Consider the following 25,915-nt stretch of genomic DNA (forward strand, 5'->3'; position numbering starts at 1 on the left):
AGCATTTCAGCCTCAGGAAATACTTGCAATATCTTCATATGGCCTTCTAAGGAGGTAGCATTTATTACCTTTGTTCCTAGAAGCTTCATTGCACTTAGAGCGGGTGTGCTCACCACCTCCTGCCCCAGAGGAGTGTATCCCAGGACCGCTTCAATTGCTAGTGTTGGGCAGGAGCTCATCGCTCCCGTGATGCTTAAGCAAGCTAGCCTTTGAAGACTCTATAGCCTTTTAGCAGCTGTTGTTACAAGATACAAGATCGTTTATTTTCCATTAAATAATACAGTGATTACAATAGGCATCGTCAGTTACATTTTGTTATTATCTTCAAACAAGATTGTTCAATATCATAAATAAACATATAGATACACACAAAAATAAATAGCACATATAACACAGACATTATAAAATATTACATAAAATAAATTAACAGTTATTATCAAGTTTGTAAAATTGATCCTGCTAAAGCGTTCGTGTCACATGTCATGTACTCCTCAATATTATAAAATGGATTTTCTGCCAACCAACCCTTGAGTAATAATCTAAATTTATTTAGTTCAAGGTACCAACATTCCTTTGGCAGTTTATTAAAAAGTGCAATGTTCATGCAATAATGGCTGACCTGGGCTTTCTTGAGCCTTACAAATGGTAATTCTAGCTTATACTTAGATCTCGTATTATAATTGTGTACGTCCTGTCTTAGCTGGTAATTATCAATATTTTCCCTAACATTGACTAGAGCAGAGAAAATATACATGTTTATAACAGTCATTATTTTATATTCTTTAAAAATAGGACGACAGTGTTCTCTACTACCAGTATTTTTGATAACCCTTAGTGCCATTTTTTGCCATATCAAAACTCTCTGAACCCCACAGCTGTTCCCCCATAGATTTATACCATATGATAATATAGAATGAAAAAAGCATAATATGACATAATTAACAATTTTTTACTAACACAGAGACTTAATTTACGTAACAAATATATAACTCTAGATAACTTAACAACATAATTGACTAGTATGATTATCCCAGCTTAGTTTGCTATCCAGGTGAATTCCTAAAAGTTTAACAGAACTTTTTGTGCTGTTGTTGTCCAAAGAGAAAAATATTTCTTCGGTTTTACCAGCATTTACAGTCAACATATTGTTTTTGAACCATTCAAGCGCTATTTGTAAAGATTGATTTTGCAATGTAACTAAGTCATTAAGGTGTTTGCTTGAATTGAATAAAGTTGTGCCGTCCGCATATAAAACTGATGCACAGGGCATACTATTGGCAGAATCATTAATGGCTATAATAAACAAAAAAGGACCAAGTACCGATCCTTGTGGTACACCAACTTGCACATTTTTGTAATCTGAGAAATCGGAACCTTGAATCACAATTTGACTTCTGTTTGTTAAATATGATGATAACAAGAAAAGTTCTTTACCCCTAACTCCGTAGCTGTGTAATTCTTTAACAAGAAGCTTGTGTGGTATACTATCAAATGCTTTTGACAATTAGAGTAGCAGAGCATGGATAGGTTTTCAAAACTTATGAGGACCTTTTCAACAATTGATTGAACTGCTTTTGATGTGTTTTTTCCTGGTAAAAATCCAAACTGTTCTTCACACAAAAGCGACCTACTGTCAAAAAAATTATACAGCTGATCTTTAACACAACACTCAAATATTTTACTCACTATAGGGACTAATGATATTGCCCTGTAGCTAGAGGGACTGTTTCTATCACCTTTCTTGAATATTGGTGTAATCCTCACTACCTTAAGTATGCTAGGAAAAATCCCTTGATCCAAAATCATATTAAATATATATACTAAAGGTTCAGCTATTGTGTCTATTATTTCCTTAAATATCTTATTAGAAAACCCATAGAAATCTTCACTTTGTGATGAGCTAAACTTAGATACACAAAACAAGACATCCTTGACAGTAATGGGTTTCCAAGTAAAGTACTTTCTTGCAGAGGATCTACAAGAGATAAAACTGTTTACATTTTGAATAGCTAAATCAAAGTTATCATTTGGATGTAGGTTATTCATTTGGCTAACACAATTTACAAAATAATTATTAAAAGTATCAGAATCAATAGTAGTCTTTTGATATTCCTTGTTACAATTTGATTCAGACTTAATAACATTCCAAGCAGCTTTACACTTATTTTTGGATGATAGAATGTAATTTTCAAAAGCAATTTGTTTGGCCCGTCTTATTTTAGCCTTGTATTGCTTTCTGATTGTAATGTATGCAGTTTTGTGAACATTTTCATCAGTAAGATCTTTGTGATTTGTATATCTATCATAAAATACCATAACAGAATCCCTGTAGAATTTAGGTTGAGGTGTAAACCACTTATTTTTTATTTTATTTTTACTTTTGGACTCATTTACCTTTACATTTTTTACAGGGCAACATTCATCATAATTAACACTTAATATGCTTAAAAAATAAGTCAAAGCTTCATTTACATTAGCATACCCATACAAGTAATTCCAACTAAAGTTATTTAAATTTTCTTTAAGATAAGATACAACATGGGAGTCTAAAGATCTAACCTGTTTAGTGATTACGTTAGCTCTACTTTTGAGATTGTCAAGGCTACTAAAGTTTGCTAAAACACCAAAATGGTCTGACATACAAGGGCCTTTACAGGTATATTATGTGCACAATCCATGTGCAAGTCAGCTCTTCAGTTTTGTGCAGTTTTATACAGTTTTTAGTGTGTTTTTATTCTAATAATTGGTACCTAAATTAGCAGTTTTTTGTTGTGAAGATTTTATGAACTATAACCAAACAGGTTTGACTTACAATAAGAGATAAAATTCAATTTATTTGTCAAATTTGAATATAAGTAAGTGTTTCTAACCAGTTTGATAGGATAGACTCTCAGATAAGGATACATGAGAGCTGACCTTTGACCAGCAGATAAGATAAGCTGGAGCACCAGTGTTTGAACCTCCACACATTGATATTGGGCAATCTGAGTATTGTGTGCCCCTACCACTGGTTCTAATTGAATATCACATCAACTGATACCAGCTGTAGTGATAGCTGACTATCAAACTGCATGAGACTGTTGGCTGGTTTGTTTATATAACAAACTTTTGAAGTTGTTATTGTTCAAATAAAATTTATTGTATTTTGCATGTGATGAATTGAGTAGTTACTTGTATAAATGCTAAATTCACTCTTCTGGCTTATTTGCTGGAATATTATTTAAAAAAAACATAAAACCTACAAATTATTAACATAGGTAAAGTCTCAGTTTTGCTAAATGATGACTACGTTTAGTTGAGGTGACTTGTATGTTCTACTTTCGGCCACCACACTAAGGTAGCATATGTGACCATTGGATTTATTATGGTTTTGTAAATCCAATATATCCTTTTGGGTTTAAGTCCCCATTTAAATCCAAAAAGTCTTACAGGCCCCACGGGTCATTATCGCTTTGGATATCCTGTTTTCAATATGGGAGTTCCAAGTGAGCTTTTCATCCAGGATTAAACCCAGGTATTTCACTTCTTTTGTTTGGTTTATGCTGATTCCCTCCAGAACAGGTTGTGTAAGTTGGAACTTTCTCTTCCTGGTAAAGGTAATCATATTTTTTTTAGATGGGTTGATCCGTAGACCTTCCCCATGACACCAGTTGCTTATGAGGTTTAGTTTTTTTTGTATTAGGCGTTCCTGCATATCTTTGTTTTTTCCTTTGATCATAAGCACTAGATCGTCCGCATAACATAGTAGCCTAGTTCCCCTCTTCTCTGCTTTGCTTAGAAGATCATCCACCTCCATCGCCCATAGGAGAGGAGACAAAACTCCCCCTGGGGGCAGCCTTTCTGGGCCGTGATTGCGGCAGATTTGTCTCCATACTTTGCTTTTACTTGTCTTCTTTTTAGGAGGGCATCCATTTGACTACATGGGGGGAACTCCAAAACGTTCCATCGCAGTCTCCATGGATTGATATGCTACTTTGTCAAAAGCTCCTTCAATGTCCATAAAGACGCTGACTAGGGCTTCCTTTTTTTCAAAGGTGTTCTCCTTTGTGATAGTTGATTTACCTTCTATGTAAGCGTGTTGTGTGGGACTAACTTGGTGATCTGGTAATATTACGTCCCTTATGTATCTGTTTATTATTTTTTCCATAGTTTTCACTATGAAGGAGGTTAGGCTTATGGGTCTGTACGAGTTGGGATTAGTCCGATCCCTGTCTTTTTTTCCGTACAAACACCACCAGTGCTGTCCTCCAGTTTTTTGGTATGTATCCTAAGGCGAAACTGCTTCTAAACAGAATGCAAAGAGTATTTAATAGTATGTCCAGCCCCTCTTGAAGAAGGGCTGGGAAAACTCCATCTGTCCCAGGAGATTTAAATGGCTTGGAACGATCTTATAGCCCATTTAATTCTTTCATATGTAAATAGTCTGTAAAGCCGGGTCCACACTGAACAAATGTTTGACAAACATGTTTGTTCAAACAGTTTGGCCAAATTTTATTATGTTTGACAAACAATGTTTGCCCGTGGCCAGTTGTGGACGCGTCAAGAAACAAAATATTTCTAGGTAGGGGGAGAACAGTGCCGCCATTTTTGTTTGGACTCGATGTTTGCTCTCAGAGCGACAACTGGCAAACTGTGTGTCGTCAGTCTATGCGAGTTCCTAGTCAGAAACAGGTCTATTGTGGTGTTTTTCTGTTAGTGAGTGGCTGCTCTTTGTGTTTCCTATTCGATTGGTAAGTGAAGAACAATGAGTAAGGGACTTTTGGACACAAGATAATGTAATTTCGTTAATACAACTGTACGAATCGCATAGGTTACTTTGGGACACTAACGAACCAAACTGTAAAAAACAAAATACAAGAGGAAAGATTCCTACACTAGTATAGCTAAAGAGTTAGGTGTAAACAATACCGAAGAAGTAAAGAAAAAAAATTGAAAGTCTTTTAGTGCAATTTAGAAGAGAGAAAAAGGCAGTATACCAAAGTCAGGAATGGGAACTGCCGACAAGAAAAAGGCTTTGGTGGGGTTTACAATTTTTTCAGTTTTTAAGTGACAAAAATGTACCTAGACAAACAGTGTCAAGCAAGACACAGGATGAAGTTTCTGAAGATCTATTGAGTGAAAATGAAGATTTACTTTCATCTGCTGGCCCTTCAAGAACCAGCACACCTTTTTTTAGTCTGCTAGTCTTTTTAGTGGCACTTCGAATAGTAGTGTCAGTAGTAAGCCTGTTTGCCAAACGAGGAAATAAAAGAAAACTAGTTGATGAAGCATTTAATATCATGACAAAACTTGTTTCAACGAAATGCAGCAAGAGCCAAAACCAACGAAAGATGAGCCATACAGTTTACGGGGAGTGCGTTGCCAACCGAATAAGAAAAATAAAAAACCCATGAGACTCTGCATTGTTAAAAACAAGATAGACAATATACTTTTTGAAGCTGAAATGGAAGAGTACAAGGACGTTTCTGAAAAACCTGAACAAAACAAAACATCTGAACAACCAGGAACTTTTGAGAAACCAGTGGAAGAGGAAGACATCGGGAAATATTTCTTCATTTATAGCCTCATCAATGAATACAGTTTCTGGATACTTTGAGGACTTATAACATTTACACTTCTTAATCAGTTGTTGCAGTTATTTTTTATCACATTTAATACAATTTAATGATGGTTAACAGTGTTGTATTCAGTATTTGTTAAGAGTGTTGTATTAAGTGTTTGTTCAAGAAAAATACAAGTTTTTCAGGATACAATGTGAGTAATATTTATTTGATTTACCTTACAGTTAGGTTAGGAGTACAGTTAGGTTTAGTTAAATTTATAATTAGGTTATAGTTATGGATTGTTATGTATGATTTGTTATATATTTACCTACAGCCTTTAAGGTAAATGTCCAAATTTCGAAGAACGTCTAACTAACATCACTTCCAATTAAAAAAATTCAAACTTTATAAAATAAAAAAGTCAGCTGTAGTTGTTTATGCCAAAAGGAACCAGAGTTCATCCCACACTGCTCATGAGTAGTCATTTTGCCACGGTACACTACCAATGTTGGAGACGAAGTAGTTTGCATAATTCTTCTCTCACAGATTTCGCAAACTCACTGGGTTTTCTTCCTATTCGAGGAAGTGGATAAAAATGACTGCAATCCTTGGTTGTCTTCTCTCCAATCTCCAGGAACAATACTCCCATCTGGAGCTACGCTGTCTAGGAAACCAGGAGGTGTGTATACATTTGCTGATGATTTGCTTTGAAGCAAAAAGTTATGTAAATGGACACAAGCACATGTAACAAGAGTAGATTTTTTCTGGGTCTAGGAGCATTGGCTTTCTCAGTACTCTAAAGACTGAACTGAGAATTCCAAAGGCATTTTCAGAACATCTGCGAGCTCGAGACAAGCGATAGTTGAATATCCTTTTTTTGCTTCCCTTTTCTTGGTGGCCTGGGAACGGTTTCGTTATGTGGCTTATGTAAGGCGAATGCATCATCTGCCACAATCACATATGGGACAGCAAATAATCTTCCAGGTAAAGCTTCTTCCTCAGGTAGACCTGTTCCATTTTCCAAGATTCTCCACAAACTACAATTTTTAAAAACACCACCGTCAGATATTCGTCCTTGGCATCCAATGTTCACATAGATAAAACGAGTAATTAGAGTCTACAAGTGCCATTAACACAATGCTGTGGTAATTCTTGTAATTGAAAAAAGTAGAGCCACTGTTTTCTGGAGCTTGTATCACAATATGCTTGCCATCTAGAGCACCGATGCATTGGTCAAACTGCCAAGCTCGCTTAAAATCAGTTGCAATCGATTTCCACTCTTCTGGTTTGCTAGGGGGGTCTTTATATAGTCCTTCAACATACTAACATGGCAGAACACACTTCAGGAACGATTTGGGATATGCTTTGCTTTGATACTTTAAAATAAGTACATCAAAGAATGGTAAGAATCACCAGTTGCTAAAAATCGTAAAGTTATAGCCAAACGATCATTCACACTTATCACTTCTCGCCAGTTTGTATTTTTCTTAGCAACCATGGGTCCTAATCATGTTAGCAAGTATTTCAAAATCTGCATTTGACACTCGTGTAAAGTTAGTGAACAAAACAGCCAGCTCTCAAGTCAGTAACGCAAGTCCTCACCACTATACTCGTACCTCCTTTGCAACAGCTGCCTCTGCCACCATCTTCGAGGTCTAGGTGAGTTGATGAACACTAACGCCGCGGCCGCGGGCTATACAAGCAAGGCGGACGACGACGGTACAACAAATTATCGTTCATGTCTGTTCCATTTGATAGCTCAGCACTGACTATTTTAGCAAACACTGAAATTTTTGGCCAAACAGTAATTTTTTGTTTGACAAAACAATGTTTGACCAAACTTTTTAAAATGTTTGTCCCTGATCACCTCAACGAACATATTTGTCAAACATGTTTGTCAAACATTTGTTCAGTGTGGACCCGGCTTCTAGACCGCTGTCTGGCTTTAGCAACCTCCCGGCTGGATCCCCCCTCGATTAGTGTGGTCAGTTTGGAGAGTTTTTTGAAGCCTGGTAGCCTCAGGTAGGCTATTAATATTTTTGCAAAAATGTCTCCAGGTTCTTCTTTTATTCATTCTAAGTGCTTTCTTATATTCGTTTTGGGCGTGTAGATAAGGGAGCCAATTGTCTGTCCTTTTTGCCCATTTTAGTAGTTTCCTAGTTTTATTTCTTAATGTCTCCAACCTCCCAGTCCACCACGGCACGTCTTTCTTCAGCCTGTTTGGCATAGGAGGGCAGTTCTTCTCGTAGGCCTTCATTATAGCTTGTTCCACTAATTGTGCAGACCTTTCTAAGTCAAATTCATTTTTCTGGAAGGTTTTATTTTTTCCAACTCTTCTACTAGGGACACTCGGTATCCCTTCCAGTTGGTAGATTTAGAAACCCTGTGGGCCACGTTTTTTCCTCTATCTCCTCTATGTCGAACCTAATAGGGCAGTAGTCCGATAGTGAGGTGTCCTCTGAGACGTGCCACCTTACAATGTTTGTTTTTGAGTCCTGTGGATAGGGTTATGTCTAGAACTTCTTTCCTAGTTCTAGTAATAAAGGTTGGACTTGACCCTCTATTTTCTAAAACTAAATCATTGCTAAACATAAACTGTAGAAGTTCCTCACCTCTTTGGTTTATGTTTGTGCTTCCCCAGTAGGTATGGTGAGCATTGCAGTCGCAGCTTTCACTGTAGCTATCACCTGATCTCTTGTTATAAGATCTGTAATAGCAAAGGTTGTTATTTGTTTTGAAATTAGAATACATGTTCTGGGGTTTTCAATTGATTGATCACATATGAGATTACCTACCTGAGTCGTCAATCCTTTGATGCAACCTCTATTGATCCAAGGTTCCTGGATTAGGGCGATATCCAGGCCTGTTGAGATAAACCTCCTTCCCAAGATGTCGGTTGCACCCTTAGCATGCGCCTATATCTGTTTTAGGCGCATACTTACGCTTTTTTTCACCGCCCCCTGGTGGTCCATCCCCGTCCCTCCTTTTGGATTGTTTGGAGACGCTGTTCCCTTTTCTTCCTCGGGCCAAGATGGATGGTCCTTTTAGAGAGGGTCCCCTCTTCAAGAAGAGGGAACAAGTTGGTTTTCGCTTTCGACCGCTGCACTGGCTTGTGGAGTAGACCTTTCAGGTAAGGTATATTCAGATTGCTCTGACACCTTCATGGTCTCTTCCACTTCCATCTCTTCAGCGGTGCTCTTTTCGGTGGTGGCTGTCTCAGATTTCTCTGAAGTCTCCTCTACCTTTGTAGGTTTTTCCGTGTTTCCTCAGTGTTTCTTTTTCAGTCTGAGCTGAATTTTTCCAAACTTGTAGCCGATCCATGGACCCTCCTTCTCAAGTTTGTCTGCTGTGGCGCAGTCAACTGCCAGGGTAAGTAGTACTGACTTTCCCTCATCGCTTCTACGCAGAACGTTCCATTCTCCGACAGAGAGCTCTTTGTTTTGTACTTTCAAGAACTTTATAATCTTGTCGGTGGCTTCATGTATACTGTTAGTGAGATAGACAGTCGTAATTCTTGCACGTGGAATTTCTTCCTGTGGTACAATCCTCAGACTGGCTCCTTCCCAAGGCTCAGGGGATTCTTGCTTCCCCTTAAGCCATTCAGCGGTATTGGTGTTTTCACAGGTGAAGATCAGAACTCCTTGTCTCCTGTTGATACCGTAGAATCTTGGAGAGTAAGGACCCTCCTGTTCCTCCACGATAGATTCTAGGATGAAGCTCTGGATCTCCTCCATCTGTTCTGTAGTAGGGTCTCGGGAAAATTGGAGTGTAGAACCCCCACCCTTATACCTTCTACTGCTTGTTTATATGAAGGTTTCTGGGGTTGTGCAGATTGGTCCGATGTTCCCCCTGTCTTCCTTCATCTTTTGTTTTCTTTCTCCGATGAACTTGCGGTGTGGATCCATCAATCCATCAGAGTGAGGTCTTTTTGATGTTTTATCCTATTATTTTTGTCAGAAATTTATTTTTTTCTTCTGGAATTGGTTTTAAGGCCAATTCCCCGGCTTCTTCCTGAGAATAACCTCTTTTCCGAAGCCAGATCATACGTTTTCCTGGCGTCTCCACATAGTTTAGGCAGTACTGAGAGCAGCGTTTCGGCTTTTTCTCCCTCTTCCTTTTGGTGTTCGCCCTCCAGTATAGTGTCTTATTCTCCGTGTCGACTCTAGCCGAGTCGGAGGTTTGAGGACTTCTACTAGGAAGTCCGCCTGTTTTTTGAGTTTGTTCAGGATTGCTAGGGTCAGAACCCATCATTAATCCCTCTATGTTTTGTGAATTTTCATCTACTTTTGAGTGCTACAAGAGCTCTCCGGTTTATTTTAGTTTTTTTGTGATTCTTTACTCATTTTGTTCCCACGAGTGGAGATCTAAAGGTCACCCCAAGCATTGTCCCGCTCTACTTGGGGAAGGCTAAGTTTAAACTGAAGGTCCCCAGGTATCCAGAGTTGGCATATTAACAACCAAGCACTCCATTGATCATGCAGCCCTCGGCATATGCTGTTCCACCTTGGCTTAGATACAGAAGGAAATTTAGATTTAGGGTAGTTATAGATAGATTTTTGGGAAGTTTACCTGACAGGTGAGAGTAGTAAGAAAAGAAAAATGAATGTAGTGAGAATAGTTTGAAAGAAGCCCGCCAGATCAGCTCAGTCTGATTGGAATAATCAACGAAGACAAGGTATGGATCAGGCAGTTCCCAGGTGCACGTGCACGAAAAGTACAGCACTTTAGAAGAGAGAAGATGGCTGTGCATGTGCTTCGTGGATGCTCTGGCTTGGCACATGTGTTGGGGTATGAAGATCCCGCCACTTCCGCACCCATTGAAGTGAAGTTTGCTTACCCATTGAATTAGTAGTGTAGAGTTGTTAATAATGCTGAACTAACAAATTTTTCATGAGAACTAACAGGAACTAACGAAGAAATAACGATATACATTCCGAAAATTTAATTATTAAGAAGATTTAATCTGGCTAGGCTACTATTCATGTTGTGAAGTTGGCTTACCCATATTTCAATTGAGAGTTTTTCTCTCACTCCTGAAGATGTCAAAAGTAACCCTTATTTTTAAAAAAGACAACCCTACACTCATGAATAACTATCGGCCTCTTTTAATTTTGCCTATTTTAAGCAAAATATTTGAAAAGTTGTTTTTAGTGAGAATGGTTCAATTTTTGAGCAACACAATCAGCTCTCAAATGATTAATTTGGCTTCAGAAAGGGCAAATCGATAATAAATGCATTGTGGGTCTTGTCGATATGATTGTAGAGGGACTGAAAAGTAAAAATATCACACTTTAAGTGAATCGGTGATTTACACAAAGGGCATGAGTCACATTTTTTTATGAAATTGAGGTTTATATTGGTTTCTTACTGTCTGGAGGGTCAATACATTGTTTAAGTTGTCAAACGGGCATTAAGTCCATAGCTCAGTGTTGCTATGGTTAGACTTATATTTTATACGTGTGGTTCACAAAAACGGCATGAGTCAGTGACTCGTGCCGTCTTCAGCACTCAACTACTGCCAAAGTGCAAACTAGATCAGCTGATCATTGCCGCCCTTTTAGCCACTCTGACTTCCTAGGTTATTGTGGAAGTGTAGTAAGTTGATGTGTATTTGTTTGTGGGTTTGGTCGGTGTTATTATCAGTACAATTTATTAGGTTGTTGTTTTCTTCTGGGTGTTGAGGTTTTGTTTTCTTGTCTGTTTTGGTTTAATAGAAACTATCAAGTTGCATATTGTGACTCAATAAGCTTAATTTCTTTTTTATGTAACGTTACGACTTTGAAAACTACGGTATTTACTTAGTTTTCTGAGTGAGGTTTTAGAAGGTTTCATAACTCAAGATGAAATTCTAATGGTATACATCTATTTTAAATAATGATTTGGTAAACTCAAAAATAGAACGAAAAAGAAAGGTGTTAGGAATTGACAATTTGTACTACCATAATGTGGAGGAAGAAAGCCAAGAATAGAAGGTAAAGGAGTTATACTAATTCTAAAGGTAGGCTTTGTACCTGAACCGCCATGACTGGCGAAAAACTGCAGCTGTAAAAAGGGAAATGTTTTGAACCACTTCTACTGAAAACTGTACCAAAATGGATATTTTACGGTTGTTTTTCTTGTTATTAAAACTCTAAGAACGAAAAACATAGATATATATTTGCAAGGACTTCTAACTTTACAGAATGTGAAACACAGAAGACCACGAAAAGATTGAGGCCAAGAAGATAGATCTTATAATTTTCAATATCATGTCAAGGTAGGGTCCAGAAAAGCTATGAAGTTTGTAAAAAGGCCTATTTATATCGTTACATGGAATAACGGGAAAAACGTGTTAGAAGAATTTGTGATTTGTTAAAAACTGGAGACATCCCTAGTGATAAAACGGGGCACCATAAATTACCCGGAAATGTTTTACAGTCTCAGATGTTGTGAGAAAATAAAAATCTCACCATAGAGGTCTTTCCCGAAGAAAGAGACTCATTATTCTAGGACAAATTATGCTTTTACTTAGAGTTACTTCCTGGTATTGGGATATCAACATGGCTACTTGACTAGGAAAGCGAAACCAGTTGGCAGTACCAAAATCAAAAAATTAGAATTTAAGGAGAAAAAAACCCATTAGTTGCTTGGACAGTAAAGGTTTTTACAATAGTACACATATCCCCGAAAAATATAAACAAAGCCATTCCTACTGTCAAATTGTTCAGACTATAATTAAAACGAACTATCCTTGTTGACAAAACATTTATACTCATTTAATGAGTTTTTGTTGAGAGCAGGTGGGGGTGGAATAAACTATAGATTATTGCCTTAAGTGATAATTGTACTTTTGTTTAAATACATACCGTTCTTTAGCAAATTAACTTATGTATGAGTTCTTAAATCTCAAGTTCATTACTATTTGGACACCATTCGTTATTTGTATATTTATTCTTGTAATGTAATGTTGCAAATGGTAAAAAAAGATTGTTTTGAATTTGCAATTTGAATTTGAATGCCCGTCTTACTGTAAAGGCACATGCATGAAACTCTTTGTCAAAAAATACCCACAACCTATCAGTTGAAATTATGAATTTTATAATAAGTATTTCAAAGAAAATTTTACTTTAAGATTCGGTAGCGCCACTCAAATCGATAAACATGCTGTAAATGTGAAGAATTGGGGATGCCAAGTTGAAAAGCCCTCATCTATCAGATAATGTTAAAAGAGCAGTGGCAGGTGAACTAATATTGAATTTCACAAAAGGCGAAGCAAAAAAGTTTTACAAGAAATTGGAAGAAATTTACTGAATTGTCAAAAACAGGAATGGACATTTTAGTCTATTGCGTTTTGAGCTTCATGCAAGTTATATACCTTCCCAAAATTCCATGTTCAAGATATTTTTTTACATGAGACAACTTGGCCTCAATACGTTTTGTATCCACAATCTAAGCCAAACAACAAAGACTTACATCTTATACCAGTATCATGAAGTTATTGCCAAAAAAAAGGTCCAGACGAAGTTTGCTCTTTCTTTGAAAGATTCATTGACAATTTTCTGGATTCTGTCAAGGAGTTGTGTACGTTTTCAAGTGATGGGTTGTTTCGGACAAAAAATAAGAATAATACAATAGTTAGAATGTTTTTAAGTTTAGTAATGGACCCAACGTTTTTCAAAAATTATTCATTTCTTTCCTCTTCGGGGTCATTCTTTTTTACCCTGTGACCGGGTATTTTGGAGTTTTGAAAGAAAATTGAACAAATATTGACGGTTGTACGGTTCCCAGTGAGATTTCTCGGACTTATTACCGAAATCGCTTCAAGGTTTTACTCTTAAAAATGTAATGAAACTGAAAATATTCTCAACTTTAGTAGTGGTGGCCAGAACTTTTTAAGAAAACATGTATTTCTGATGAGACATTGGTTAGGGCAGTACCGAAGGAACAAAAAGTATCCTTTCATAACATCACCTTACATGATGTTTACCTACTCAAATGAACATCCAGGTGCAGTAAAAAAAACGTGTCCATTCATAGACAATAATGTTGTAGAACAAACTTTTGTTCTAGCAAAGGAGCCGATACTTCAACAAACATACCCGGACCCGCACCAAAGTACAATGGGGAAAATACCCATTCCCTTCTGAAAAAATGGAAGATATTAAGATGACCATCAGTTACATACCTCGATGAAATATTTCTTGGATTCTCATATAATGACATAACAACTTGTTGTGTGGCGCCCAACCGAAGAACGTAGATCCAGGCGTTGACCAAGATGAAAGTGTTGGAGATTGAATGAGGCTAGATGTTTTTACTCTGTAAGCCTCTACTGGAGAGCCATTTTAATTTTGTCATTATCTAAACCGAATACTGGGACCTTAAAATGTTAGTATATAATATGTTGGTAATAAAAATTGTGTTGGTCATAATACAACATGAGTTTCTGTTTTATCCCTCCTTTTATAGCTATTTTCCTCGTATGACTGATTTCAACAAAAGGGCATGAGTCGTGTTTTTTTTAAATTTGTTTTGACGGGTTGTATATAATATAAATTATGTTTTAAATTACATAAACTATACCATAATTCATATATAATTATCAGCCAAAAAAAACCCAATTGTTTTATATCAAATCAATACCATTTAATGCATAATCGGTTTTTTTTTTGTTTCCTGAAAAATTTTGAAAAAAATGTTGACTTATGCCCTTTGTAAAATCACCGATTCAAGTGTGTTTCTCGATTTATCTAAAGCATTTGATTGTGTTGACCATATTATATTGCTTGACAGAATGAAATCTCATGGCATTCGAGGCGTGCCTCTCACATTGCTTAGTTCATTCCTATGTCAAAGAATTATCCATTGTGTTCAACACTTACATAGTCTCAATCTAAAGACAAATTCTTCTAAATGTAACGTTTTGAATTTCACTTTAAACTCAGTAGACTTCTTGTACGGACCTAGCGTCATGTTAGCAGATACAATACTAGAAGTCTACACCTCGAAATTCCTTAGAATTTACCTTGTTCAAGGTTTGACATGGAATGTTCACATCCATGGAATGTTAGCCTCAGGCATTTATGTTCTGAGGTCTCTGCCCAAGTCAAGTTCTGATAACCGTGTATTATGGCTTAATTTATTCCCACCTCACTTACAGATTGGTATTGTGGGGTGCCTGTGCAAGTAATCAATTTTCAAGAGTGTTCAAATTACAGAAGCAAGCGATCCGCACCATTGCAAAATTAAAGTCTAGAGCAGGGCTGCCCAACCTACGGCCCGCGGGCCGAATCCGGCCCGCGAGTCAGTTTTATGTGGCCCGCCTTGTTGCCAAAACAACCAAATTTGTTTACAAGCATTTGAAATATTAAATAAATACAAATTTTGAGAACCAAGTAGTCCAGCCGATTTCACGTAGAACGAGCCGTATTCATTTGGTGGAGTATGAGTGTTCAAAGAAGTAAAGTATTTGCAGACAGATTTCACTGACTACGGTGGTGGCTGCCGGCTGGCGAATAGAGTGCGCGTAAAGCACAGCACAGCGCGCGGTGCAGCGACGTAACCCCTACCCAACTCAAGGTCACCACTCGCCACGTAATTTGTATGTCCTAGTATCCTAGTAGGATTAATTAAAATCAATGTATTCAATTTATTGGTGACTTTTTTATTGTTCCCTCAGAATTAGAGCAAACATCCAAAAGTCTGGGGTTATATTTATTTCTACTAAAAGTACCTAAACACATAATATATTATAAACCTTTACCTAACAACTAATAAATAATAAGAAATTACAATAATCAGGAAACAAGGGCCAAATAACCTTAAAACTCATATTTTGCACAAGATTTCTGGAACAAACCCCGGGCAATACGTTTTGTTTGGGGTTCCAAATTCCCTGGGATGTTGGCCCGCCTGGCCATAAAGGCTTTACAATGTGGCCCTTGGGTAAAAAAGGTTGGGCACCCCTGGTCTAGAGGGTCATGCAGGTCAACTTCAAAAGATTGCAACTGTTAACTCTGCCTAGCCTCTACATTTTGGAAACAACGTATTGTTTGTCAAAAATGTGCCTTGACTATGTGCCCAGATATTCATTCGTATGAGACTAGAGGCAGAGACAACTACCGATCTGGGAGACAGGACGGTGGTTTATGAACGCTTACCTTCACACGCAGGGGTTTATTTTAGTAACAGATTGATTGCCTAATGAATTAAGAAAAACCTCTACGCTCAAGGCGTTAAAAACTCGTTTGAAACGCTATTTAGCGTCAAATACATTTTATAATATAAAAGTTTCTAGAGTATGATTGGGAGACCACACAATAACAAGACTGACTCGAATGTAGTGGGAAGTATTGATGATAGATGGTGGAATGAGTGGTCAAATGTAAATTTTAACATGTTTTCATGTTTGCTATACTAATGTAATTTGTCTCCGCAATATATAATTGACTATGGACTATATTGAATTAAGGCTGTAAAGTTGTTAACATTGCAGAACTAATGAATTTTTCGTGAAAAGTAGGAGGAACTAACGATATACATTCCGAAAATCTAATATGATTTAATCTGGGTACGCAACTTTTCATGGTGTGAAATTAGTGTACTCATTGACTGTAAAGTTGTTAATATTGCTGAAATAAAGAATTTCACATGAGAACTAGCAGGAACTAATAAGGAACTAACAATGTATACTTAAAAAATCGAATTATAAGGATTTAATCTGGGTAGGCTACTTTTCATGTTGTGAAGTTGGCTTACTCACATTGAATTAAGGCTGTAATGTTGTTAATATTGCTGAACTAATGAAAGTTTTGTGAGAACTAACAGGAAATAACAATAAATATTCCGAGTACATGCTTATTTTTATTTAATGTGGGTATGCTAGGTATTTATCATAATGCGAAGTTGGCTTACCCATCAAATGAAGCCTGTAAAATAGCTAATACTACTGATATAATAATTTTCTCATGAGAACTAACAGGAAGTAATTATGTATACTTAGAAAATCTAATTATAATGATTTAATCTGGGTAGGCTACTTTTGATGTTGTGAAGTTGTGAGACATCACTGCCGTATGTGAAAAGACTTCGTCTTTACTCCTGAAACAACCAGCGATACAACTGTAGCAAGTACTTGCGACAGTTCTCATGAGTAAAATTGCTTATCTTGTTCTTGCTTTGTCAACGCTAGCGTGTCTGCTGGTTCCATGCACGGATTTTAGCTCCTGGATAGTAAACAGAATGATGATCGCTAATTTGTATTTTATCCGTACTTCGTACTTTTCGTAGATGTAAATAAATATGTTCTCTATAAATACACATCCATACATTTTTAGCTAATTGTAATATATTCTGGAAGCTCATTTTATAACCTACCATTTCTATTACTTAAAAGAAGAAATCACTTGTAATTTTAAATATATTCATTTCCCTGACTCTCTGCAAATTCCTTTGAAGTAGTGAGTGGTATTCTTAGGCATCCCCCTCCCTCAAAAAAGATAAATTAATTAAGTAGTAAGAAAGTTCAGATGAAAGTATTTGGTTTATTTGTTGATTGTACTGAACTGACCTTGTGTACCAGTGAAATCATTGTCTTGTACCAAAAGTTCGCGCACCGCTAGACCTCTGACCCGCAATACTCGACTGCATTCTGCCCCACAGTAGTGCTGTTTTGGTATTTATTTGTTATCTTTCTATTTCCGAATTGGATACATGTATTTTCTAAACATCCCAGAAAGGAAAGTTATTAGGTATACACGATGTTATATCGCCACATCGAAAGACAGAGATAAAAACTAAATAGCTTAATATAGGTGATAGTGATAAATGGTCACCGAATTTCTCGTATATCGCTAGCTACGAAATGCTAGAGCACCGCAGCTTTGGGGCATTTCTTGCAAATGCTGCTAGTGACGATAAACCATCATCGTTGCCCTTGGCGTAAGGGTTAAATACAGCATTACAGTTGTGTATTTGGTTTGAAAATAGACTAGAGAATCGGAAGCAAAGCTCTTGTAAAAGATTGGGAAAAGAGGATAAGAAACTTTAATTGGAGTAGGACCTCAGGATTAAGACAATTTAACATTTTTATCTCTCCTTATGCTAAAGGGTGGGCATCTCTACATCAGATTAAGGAGGATATAAGAATGATATTAGGGATTTTGACAGGACATGGTCCCTTTAGGAAACATCTTAGGAGGGTAGGTCTTCGCCAGACTGATAAATACAGACTCTGCGGAGAAGAGGAAGAATCAACGGAACATATTTGGCTAAACTGTCCTGCCATATCAAAAATTCAGAAAAGATTCCTGGGGGCATATCTCCTCAGCCCCAAGGACATCAAAGAACAGGAGTCCTCAAAACTGATTGGCTTTTGTAAAAGCTTCAGATTCTGAGGACACAAATATAAGCAAGGGAGGCGCGAAGCTCCTTTTGGGGCTAAGTGCGGAGACAATTTATCTCTTTCCTTCAGGAAAAAAAAGAGAATTGGAAATTTTCTACCAGGAATTTGAAAAGAGGGTATGCCACCCTGACGACATTTTAGCCATTCAAAAACACGTGCCTGCAATAAACATTCATCGCCATATACTTCTTTCAGCAAATTATATGCACACTGACTGACTCAGCTGACTTGTAATTTAGTTTAAACATTTTTTACTTCTACAAAATATACTTTCAAAACCACTTTTGCCGATTAGGACATCATCAGAGGGTAACAAATTACCCTCAAAGGGTAATTTGGTAAGAATGTATTAATGTCTTATTAGCAGAATATTACAAGAAGACAATATTACTTCACTTGACCTTACATAAGTACTAGGACAAGATTCTGGTATAAAAAAATACATCCTTTTAGTGTATACAATGTATATGTACAGAAAAGAAGTGATGCAGGAATGGTCTATTGTGCAAATCAAGACCTTATGTACCATTTTTGTGGTAAAACTTTAGATGAGGGTAAAATATATTGATATTATACAGCACTATCATTGTAATGAATAATGATAAAAACAGAATTTTTCATAAAAAATGTTAATTGTAACATGACAACATTTTTTTAAATATTGTTTTTGCATCATTTTTACTTATATTAAATTGTTAAATTCTTTAAAAACTTTTAATAGATTTTATGGATCAAACTCAAGAAATTTGATTTCACAAAGTAATTAGCATATTCATCTATCAGGTAATATTTTTCAGAGCACAGGGTTGAAATATGTCTTTACACTACATTTTTAATAATTTTTCTCTTACTCTTTTGTGTTTTACATAAAAGCCACCCCATTTCTTACTTGTAGACTACACTAGAAAAATATTCTAGGATTTTTCGTATAAAGACATTTCTCTCCTCATGGCACTCAAAATGTTAATTTGATATTTTAGAAGTTAAATTTAAAGATTAATCTTGTAAACTTTATAGATCTGGAAACGAAAAGCCAAAAGGCTAGCAAGCAAGGGAGGAAAGGAGGAGAAAAGTACTCCAATGGTCACGACATCATCTCCAAAGAAAAGGTCTCCTCCCGCTCGCAAGTTTATCAACAAACAGCAATCAACTGGGGGTGGAGGGCAGACCAGCCAGCCAGTGCTACAGCTGGGCCAGCCTTCAGTGGGAGGAAACATCCCTGTGTCTCCCCCCGACCACCCAGTCAAGTGAGTTTTAGCATCATCGGAAACAATATTCCAAATGTTATAATATTAACCATTTGATGAGTTTGGAAGTATCTAGTATGTCAGCTGCTTTCCATTGTAAATAAATTATATAAAATAGGATACTTACTTTCTCTTGGATGGGGAGTTTGCAATTCTTACACCTGATGTTAGAGATTTGTACGGTTTGCTGTAGACTTATATGAAAGTCACTAGTTTGTGGTAAAGCTGGAGATGCTGTACCTCCTTGGGCTCTGACGTTAGGCCTGGAGGGTGTATGCTTATTTAGTGCATGGTTAAGGCTGAATTAGCACCCCTTAGTTTCAATATTTCCCAATTATTTCATACATTTAAGACATTGTATGAAATAATTTAATTACTGTTACAGTAGAACCCCTCATATCCGGCCTCGGTTTTACCGCACCTCGGTTTATCCGGCCACTTCCCGGAATCCAATATCGAAATTTATTTACCACGGCTTGCAGACGCGCAGTTGCACGCACTAGTCTCCCACGACTCTTGCGTTATTTTGGTGTATCTATTTGTTTACATTTTCCTGTGCTGTCCTCAGTTGAGCTAATAGGTTTAACCTGTAAACAGTTCGTTGATTATTTCCAGTGCGGTTAGTACAGTACAGTACAATTGTTTTGTTTCGTCAAGTGCTGTGTACTGTAGGTTGGTTTATCCGGCCGAATCGTTATCCGGCCAGGGGCTCGGTCCCGTGGTGGCCGGATATGAGGGGTTCTACTGTATAATACAAACATGCATTACTGTTCCAATAGAGCAACCAAAGTGTTTAACACCAAGTTACAAAGGATAACCGGATATTTTCCATTGTTCACACTACTTTGTTCTATTTCTGTTAGTAGACGTATTTAAATTAAATATATTTATTAATCTTATTAATTAAATAAGTTGTCATTTTTCAATTACTTATGACCATTATATCTCTTTATTTTGGATTTGGATTTCAGTTGTTTAATTATGATTAATTTATATTTTATAAGGGTATTTACAATATTAGTTATTATCTGTGAAGATAGTATAACTAATGAAACAAGTTAATTGGCATGATAATGTCTAGCTGTATATGTTTTCACTATTGGAAAGCATAAAAAATTTAAAATGTAACATTGGGTAGATATCCTTCAGATAGCTTGCAAACAACTTTAAAACTATATCATTATTCACATGTTAAAAGGAACAAGTAGATATAAACTATTTTTGATAAGCAAGGTCCAGACTACAGTCTGTTCTAATGCCTAAAATGCCTAATTAGGATATATCACATATTGTCAAAATTGTATGAATTTAATTGGAAAGACCAATTAAACGAACATTTTAGTTAATGTGGTATTTTAGATCAAATTCAGTAGTGTAAAGGGAGAACAGCATCTCTGTTGATGAGTTGCTGTAATGGAGATACAAATTAGTGACAATTGATTTGGATTTTTTCTTTGAAAATTCAATTAAAGAATGTCTAAACTCCGCTACTGTTTCACTGTTGATACGTGCATTACGAAATACTCTTGTATTAAATACTACTTCCACAAAAAGTAATAATGTGCCATAACAACAAATTCTTCTATGTTATCTATAAACTGTGTTAATTGACAAACTTGGTAAGATGAAGAGATCTGTAAATGATATAACCAATGGCATTAGAGAAAAACTTCTATGTGTTCATGAGGGCGTAATTAGAGTAATTTATTGAATATATTGTAACTGAATAACATGCTTGCATGTTGGTAATAGTATGTTTGGCTTACACATTGTTGCTAGCTGTAAAAGTCTGTAATAATCTATCTGCAATTTTATATACATAAATAAAAATTAATTGTTATTTGTTTGCAAGAATGGTTCGACCAATGTGGCTTTTTATATTTTTAAATTCTTGCAATAGTCCAAATTATACTTTTTATGGAGAAAAGTGAAGAATATGTATACCTGTAGATCTCAGAGTATCCAATGAAACGGGAAATTCTAATGATTTCGAGAGATAGTAGTGTTTACACAAAGTTTTCCCTATAAGCTGCAGTATTGTATTCCATTGTTACTAGGATGTTGTTTAAATCCACATCCACAAAATATTTTCCATCTTCATTTTGTTTTACCGTGTGTATCTGATTTTGGAACTACTACATTGGGGTTTATTAATTTTTTTAGTATAACTGTTTCATCTGCTAGCTGCTTCCTACCAACAACATTTTATACTAGTTCTATAATATACTTGTGATGGTCTATTATAAAGCATACAGTAGTAACAAATAAAATTTGACTAGTTTTAATATAAACGCTACAATTAGTGTTTTTCTAACCACGACATAAAAACACTCCAGTATACCAAATATTAGACTCATAAATAATCAGAAATAGTCTATATGATTATTGGAGTAGTACAATACTGCATAAGCCAATTCTTTGTATTCACGTATATCTTGGTAGTGTCACTTCAACAAAACTAATAATAATATTAAATTAAATAAATAAATTTATAACAATGGTAACTAATAATGTTTAGCCTACTTAAGAGTACTACACTATAAGACCGTATTATAACTTATATTTGCCCATTATAAAAATTAATCTGAAGATCCTCTTTAACCTAATTCATTATATTTATGACAGTTGTTTTAAAGATATAGAGACAACTTCATTTACCTCTTTTTTAAATTGCAACCAATCTGTTGTTATTATAATTTTTATTGAATGGTATAAACATCTCATACCTCCAAGTATGTATTTCTTATTGACAAATACATATCATACTCATTTATATTTTATTTGTATAAATCCATTAGATTGTTTTCTGAATCTATATCAATCTACTGCCACTTTGTATATTTCAAACTCTGTTATTTCATTTCCCTATTGATTTTTATTCATTTTTGCTTGCAGATTATAAAAATATGATACAATTTTATAAAGGGTTTATTTATTTTATTTTATTTATAATTTTTATTTTTATTATAATGTTTATTTTATATTGCATTTATAATATTTTTTTGCTTCAGTATATATTTTTCAACTAAAATTATTAAAGTGATTTGAATAGAAGGTTAATCTTTCCATGTTTACACCTGATTATTATTACATTAGTGGTAGACTAGGATAGTAGTTGTGTACAGTAACAGTTGAATAGAAAACAGCCTTCATCTATGAATCAGTGTTATTGAAAAACTTTCTTCCTGTCTATTGACCCAGTAGTAACATGAAAAATCATGCTTATCATTGCCTGTACTCAATAATGTTCAATAAAATGTTTCAAACATAATCTAAAGACATGTTGTGGATGTTATTTATTATTAATTAATTTAACAGTAACAAGAATAGAAAAAGTCAGAGTAAGTAAATGTTTTAAAAGTATACCTAAAATATACTAAATGTATATAATTATTCAATTTTTTAAATTTAAATGTGTACAAGACATTAATGTTAAGTCTACAGGCTTATTTATACTCATTAATGTTACGCTCAGATTTATTTAGTATGACTTGTTTATGCTAATCACATTGATATTAATCAGTGTAAACAATAATTATGTAAACGTAATATACAGACAACTTTCTTACATAAAACATATTAAAAGATTAAAATAGTAGAATTATAATGTAAATATTTGTGCTATGAATAAATAATTGAATAATTGGAAATAATAACTCCATGTAAAACTTACAGATGAAATAATTTACGTTTATTGAATTTAGTTCAATTTAAATTGTGAAAGGCAGCTATAATTAATTATAAAATTTGCTTTAATAATTGGTAATAATTATAATATATTATTATATTACAACTATATATTATAAAGTAGGCCTAACCAATTATAATTGGCTGATCATAGCAGGCCTATCACTTGAAAGACTGGAAACATTTTATTTTTCTGTCTGTCCACACAATATGTTGAGAACAAATTGATTTGTTGACTTTAAATTTTGCATGAAGCGTCTTCATTTGTATGCAGGCAACAACGAATTGATGGTGCATGTTGCTTTATGGGGTTTGGCTCAGTGTTAGCAGACACTTTTATATTGGTTTTATGGGTAACCTTAATGGCATTGAGAAATCACAAAATAAATAAATTTTTAAGCAAACTGATTACAATCATATGTCATATACATCATGCAGCATATATTAACACATGTTGCCCAACTATTGAAAAACTCTTGAAAAAATTTAATCTGTACACTTTAAATTATACATGGAACATTTCTAAATAGAATGATTTCTTTGTTTGAAGTTTATTTTTGATGATGGAAGGGTTTTGAAGGTAACAGGATTTTTCCGTACATTTGCCATTGTTCAGTGAAACAAAAAATCAGTAACACTACGTTTTGAGATCTGCAATCTGATCTCTTCTTCAGGTAAATAACTAACCTAAAACATAATTCAACCTAGTTAGAACTGTTCTATTCTGTTGTAATTTTCATGATTTTTTTTATATACCTATAACTTCCATGTGCTGAAGAAATCTGAATTGTGAAACACTATTTGTAAATGATGTTTGTGGCAGAGGAGGAAGGTCTACTCTGGTAGCAGAGCCTGTGGTTGGTCCCGGCATGTATAAAGTAGTGGGCACACAACCAATTGACGTGTCAGCACATCTGCGACTGCTCGGAGAATCTCTCTCCATCATCGGAGAACGTCTGAAGGAACATGAAGTAAGAGGCAATATTTACATGGTTTCTGCTGCTGTTTGTATTTTCTCAAAATCTTTTGAACAATATTATTAAGACAAGCAGTCATTCATTCTTAAAAATTAAAAGTTGATAGAACATTTGGGAAACTACTATAGTACTAATTTAATATAAATTATATTTTTCACCACTATAAAGCACTTATAAAAAAATACGTAATTTATTTGAATTTGTAATATTATTTGTAGTATGGGGGTCATTCAATAAGTCCTTAGAAAATCCAAGATATGATGATTGTAATATCAACAATAAATGTTTGCCATTAAGTAGTACTCCTAACTAGTCAACTGTTAAACTTTCAGCTGTATCCATACATAATTTAATTGTTGTCATCAATTGAAGTGAACATATTTATTTATCTATAAAAATGGATAAAAGTGAGATTCAAGCAGTGATTTTTCATTATTTGAATGGGCTGGAAGAAATCAAAGCTAAGATGGAAGAAGTTCATGGGACATCTGCCCCTGTGTTTGCAACTGTTTACAATTGGGTGAATGAGTGTAAATATGGTTTTACATCCTCAAAAGATATATGCATATCCGAATGCTCTGTGGATTCCAATATTACAGTTCCGTTCTTTCTTACCCATCACTATTATACTCACATAATAACTACTGACGTGTTACTGATTGTAGCCTACTGTTGCAGGGCCAGATTGCTGTCTCAGGAAGTCTGTCTGTGCTGTTAGATTCTCTACTGTGTGCTCTGGGGCCTTTATTGTGTCTCACCCAGCAAGTACCTGAGATCAGCAATGGCTGCTCTCCAGAAACCCTTTCTAAAATACTAGATAATATTGCTTATATAATGCCAGGCTTGTAAATAGAGTTACCACAGTAAGTAAATAAAAGTTTTGTATATGGTACACCTTGTTTTGATTTCATTTCATGCGTGGTGACAGTAGGCACAGTTTGTTGACTATTTTATGCCTTCTTATCTGAACGGTAAAAAGATATATAATGGTAATACCTTACATTCATACATGAGATTAAATTGACTCAAAACTAGTAAATAGAAATAATGTAAACAGTTTACAACAATAGTGATTCCACTATTTATTTTACCCCAAACAATGAGCTCATTTGTAATTAAATAATGAGTGACCATTTGGCTTTTGATATAATTATTGTTACTTTGAATAATACAGAAAGCACCTTGTAGTGATGTAATTGATGTTGGATCAGTAAACAATAGACTGAAAAAAGTAGCAGTATGAAACACTTTGCCTGTGGACCACCATCATATTATGGGAGGTCCAATTGTTTTTTTATCACCTTTGGTATTTATTCCATGTAAAATTGGTAACTAGCAATGCCTCTATGGTGTGTTAAAAAACCTGCTGACAAAAATTAGTTACCATGCTCTGAAAACTATGCTAATTTTTAAATTTTTCAAAAATAGAAGTGGTTTCAAATTCAAGAGAAATCAATATTATTTTCTGCAAGTGTGCAGAATAACCAACCTGCAAGATTAGTTAAATTATTTAATTTAACTTAAATATTACAAAATCCGTTTTGTAAATATACATATACTATATAGTAAATAAAAAGTAAGGGCTCTGTGGTGTATGGTAGCACATTCACCCAGCAAGTGAGAGTCCGGGTTCGAGTCCCGGCGGAGCAAGTACTTTTTGTGATTCAATGTTTATTGAAATTAAATACGGCTATTGCCATTTATACAAATTTAATTAATGTAAATAAAAGTCGTTTGACAGGTATTTGGTCTTCCGATCATATGTTAGTTTGGTTGTTTAAACGCATGAGTGACAGATACGGCCAAATGCAAAATAATTGAATCGTAAAAAGTAAGGGCTTTGTGGTATAAGGTAGCACATTCAGCCGGCAAGTGAGACATCCAGGTTCGAGTCCCGGCGGAGTGAGTACTTTTTGTGATTCAATATTTATTGAAATATTATTTATATATATATATATATATATATATATATATATATATATACACACATTTTTATTATTATTTTTCAAATATTAAATATACACTGATTTTGGACTCCAAATTTCAAATGATTAGTTGACATTTTTTAATTTCATATTT

The 25,915-nt window shown here is 35.1% G+C and overlaps 1 protein-coding gene across 1 annotated transcript in view; it reads left to right on the forward strand.

Annotated features, from left to right (window-relative positions):
* LOC124364674 (HMG domain-containing protein 4) overlaps positions 1–24,728 on the forward strand; it is an 83,010-nt gene extending 58,282 nt beyond the window's left edge. Inside the window, exons 9-11 of the mRNA XM_046820340.1 lie at positions 18,943–19,172; positions 23,683–23,830; positions 24,515–24,728. Coding sequence (XP_046676296.1) covers positions 18,943–19,172; positions 23,683–23,830; positions 24,515–24,685 — 549 coding nt within the window. The 3' untranslated portion in view covers positions 24,686–24,728. The remainder of the gene's footprint in view (positions 1–18,942; positions 19,173–23,682; positions 23,831–24,514) is intronic.
* Positions 24,729–25,915: the final 1,187 nt, after the last annotated feature.

The sequence above is a fragment of the Homalodisca vitripennis genome, chromosome 1 (assembly GCF_021130785.1).
Source record: "Homalodisca vitripennis isolate AUS2020 chromosome 1, UT_GWSS_2.1, whole genome shotgun sequence".
Taxonomy (NCBI): domain Eukaryota; kingdom Metazoa; phylum Arthropoda; class Insecta; order Hemiptera; family Cicadellidae; genus Homalodisca; species Homalodisca vitripennis.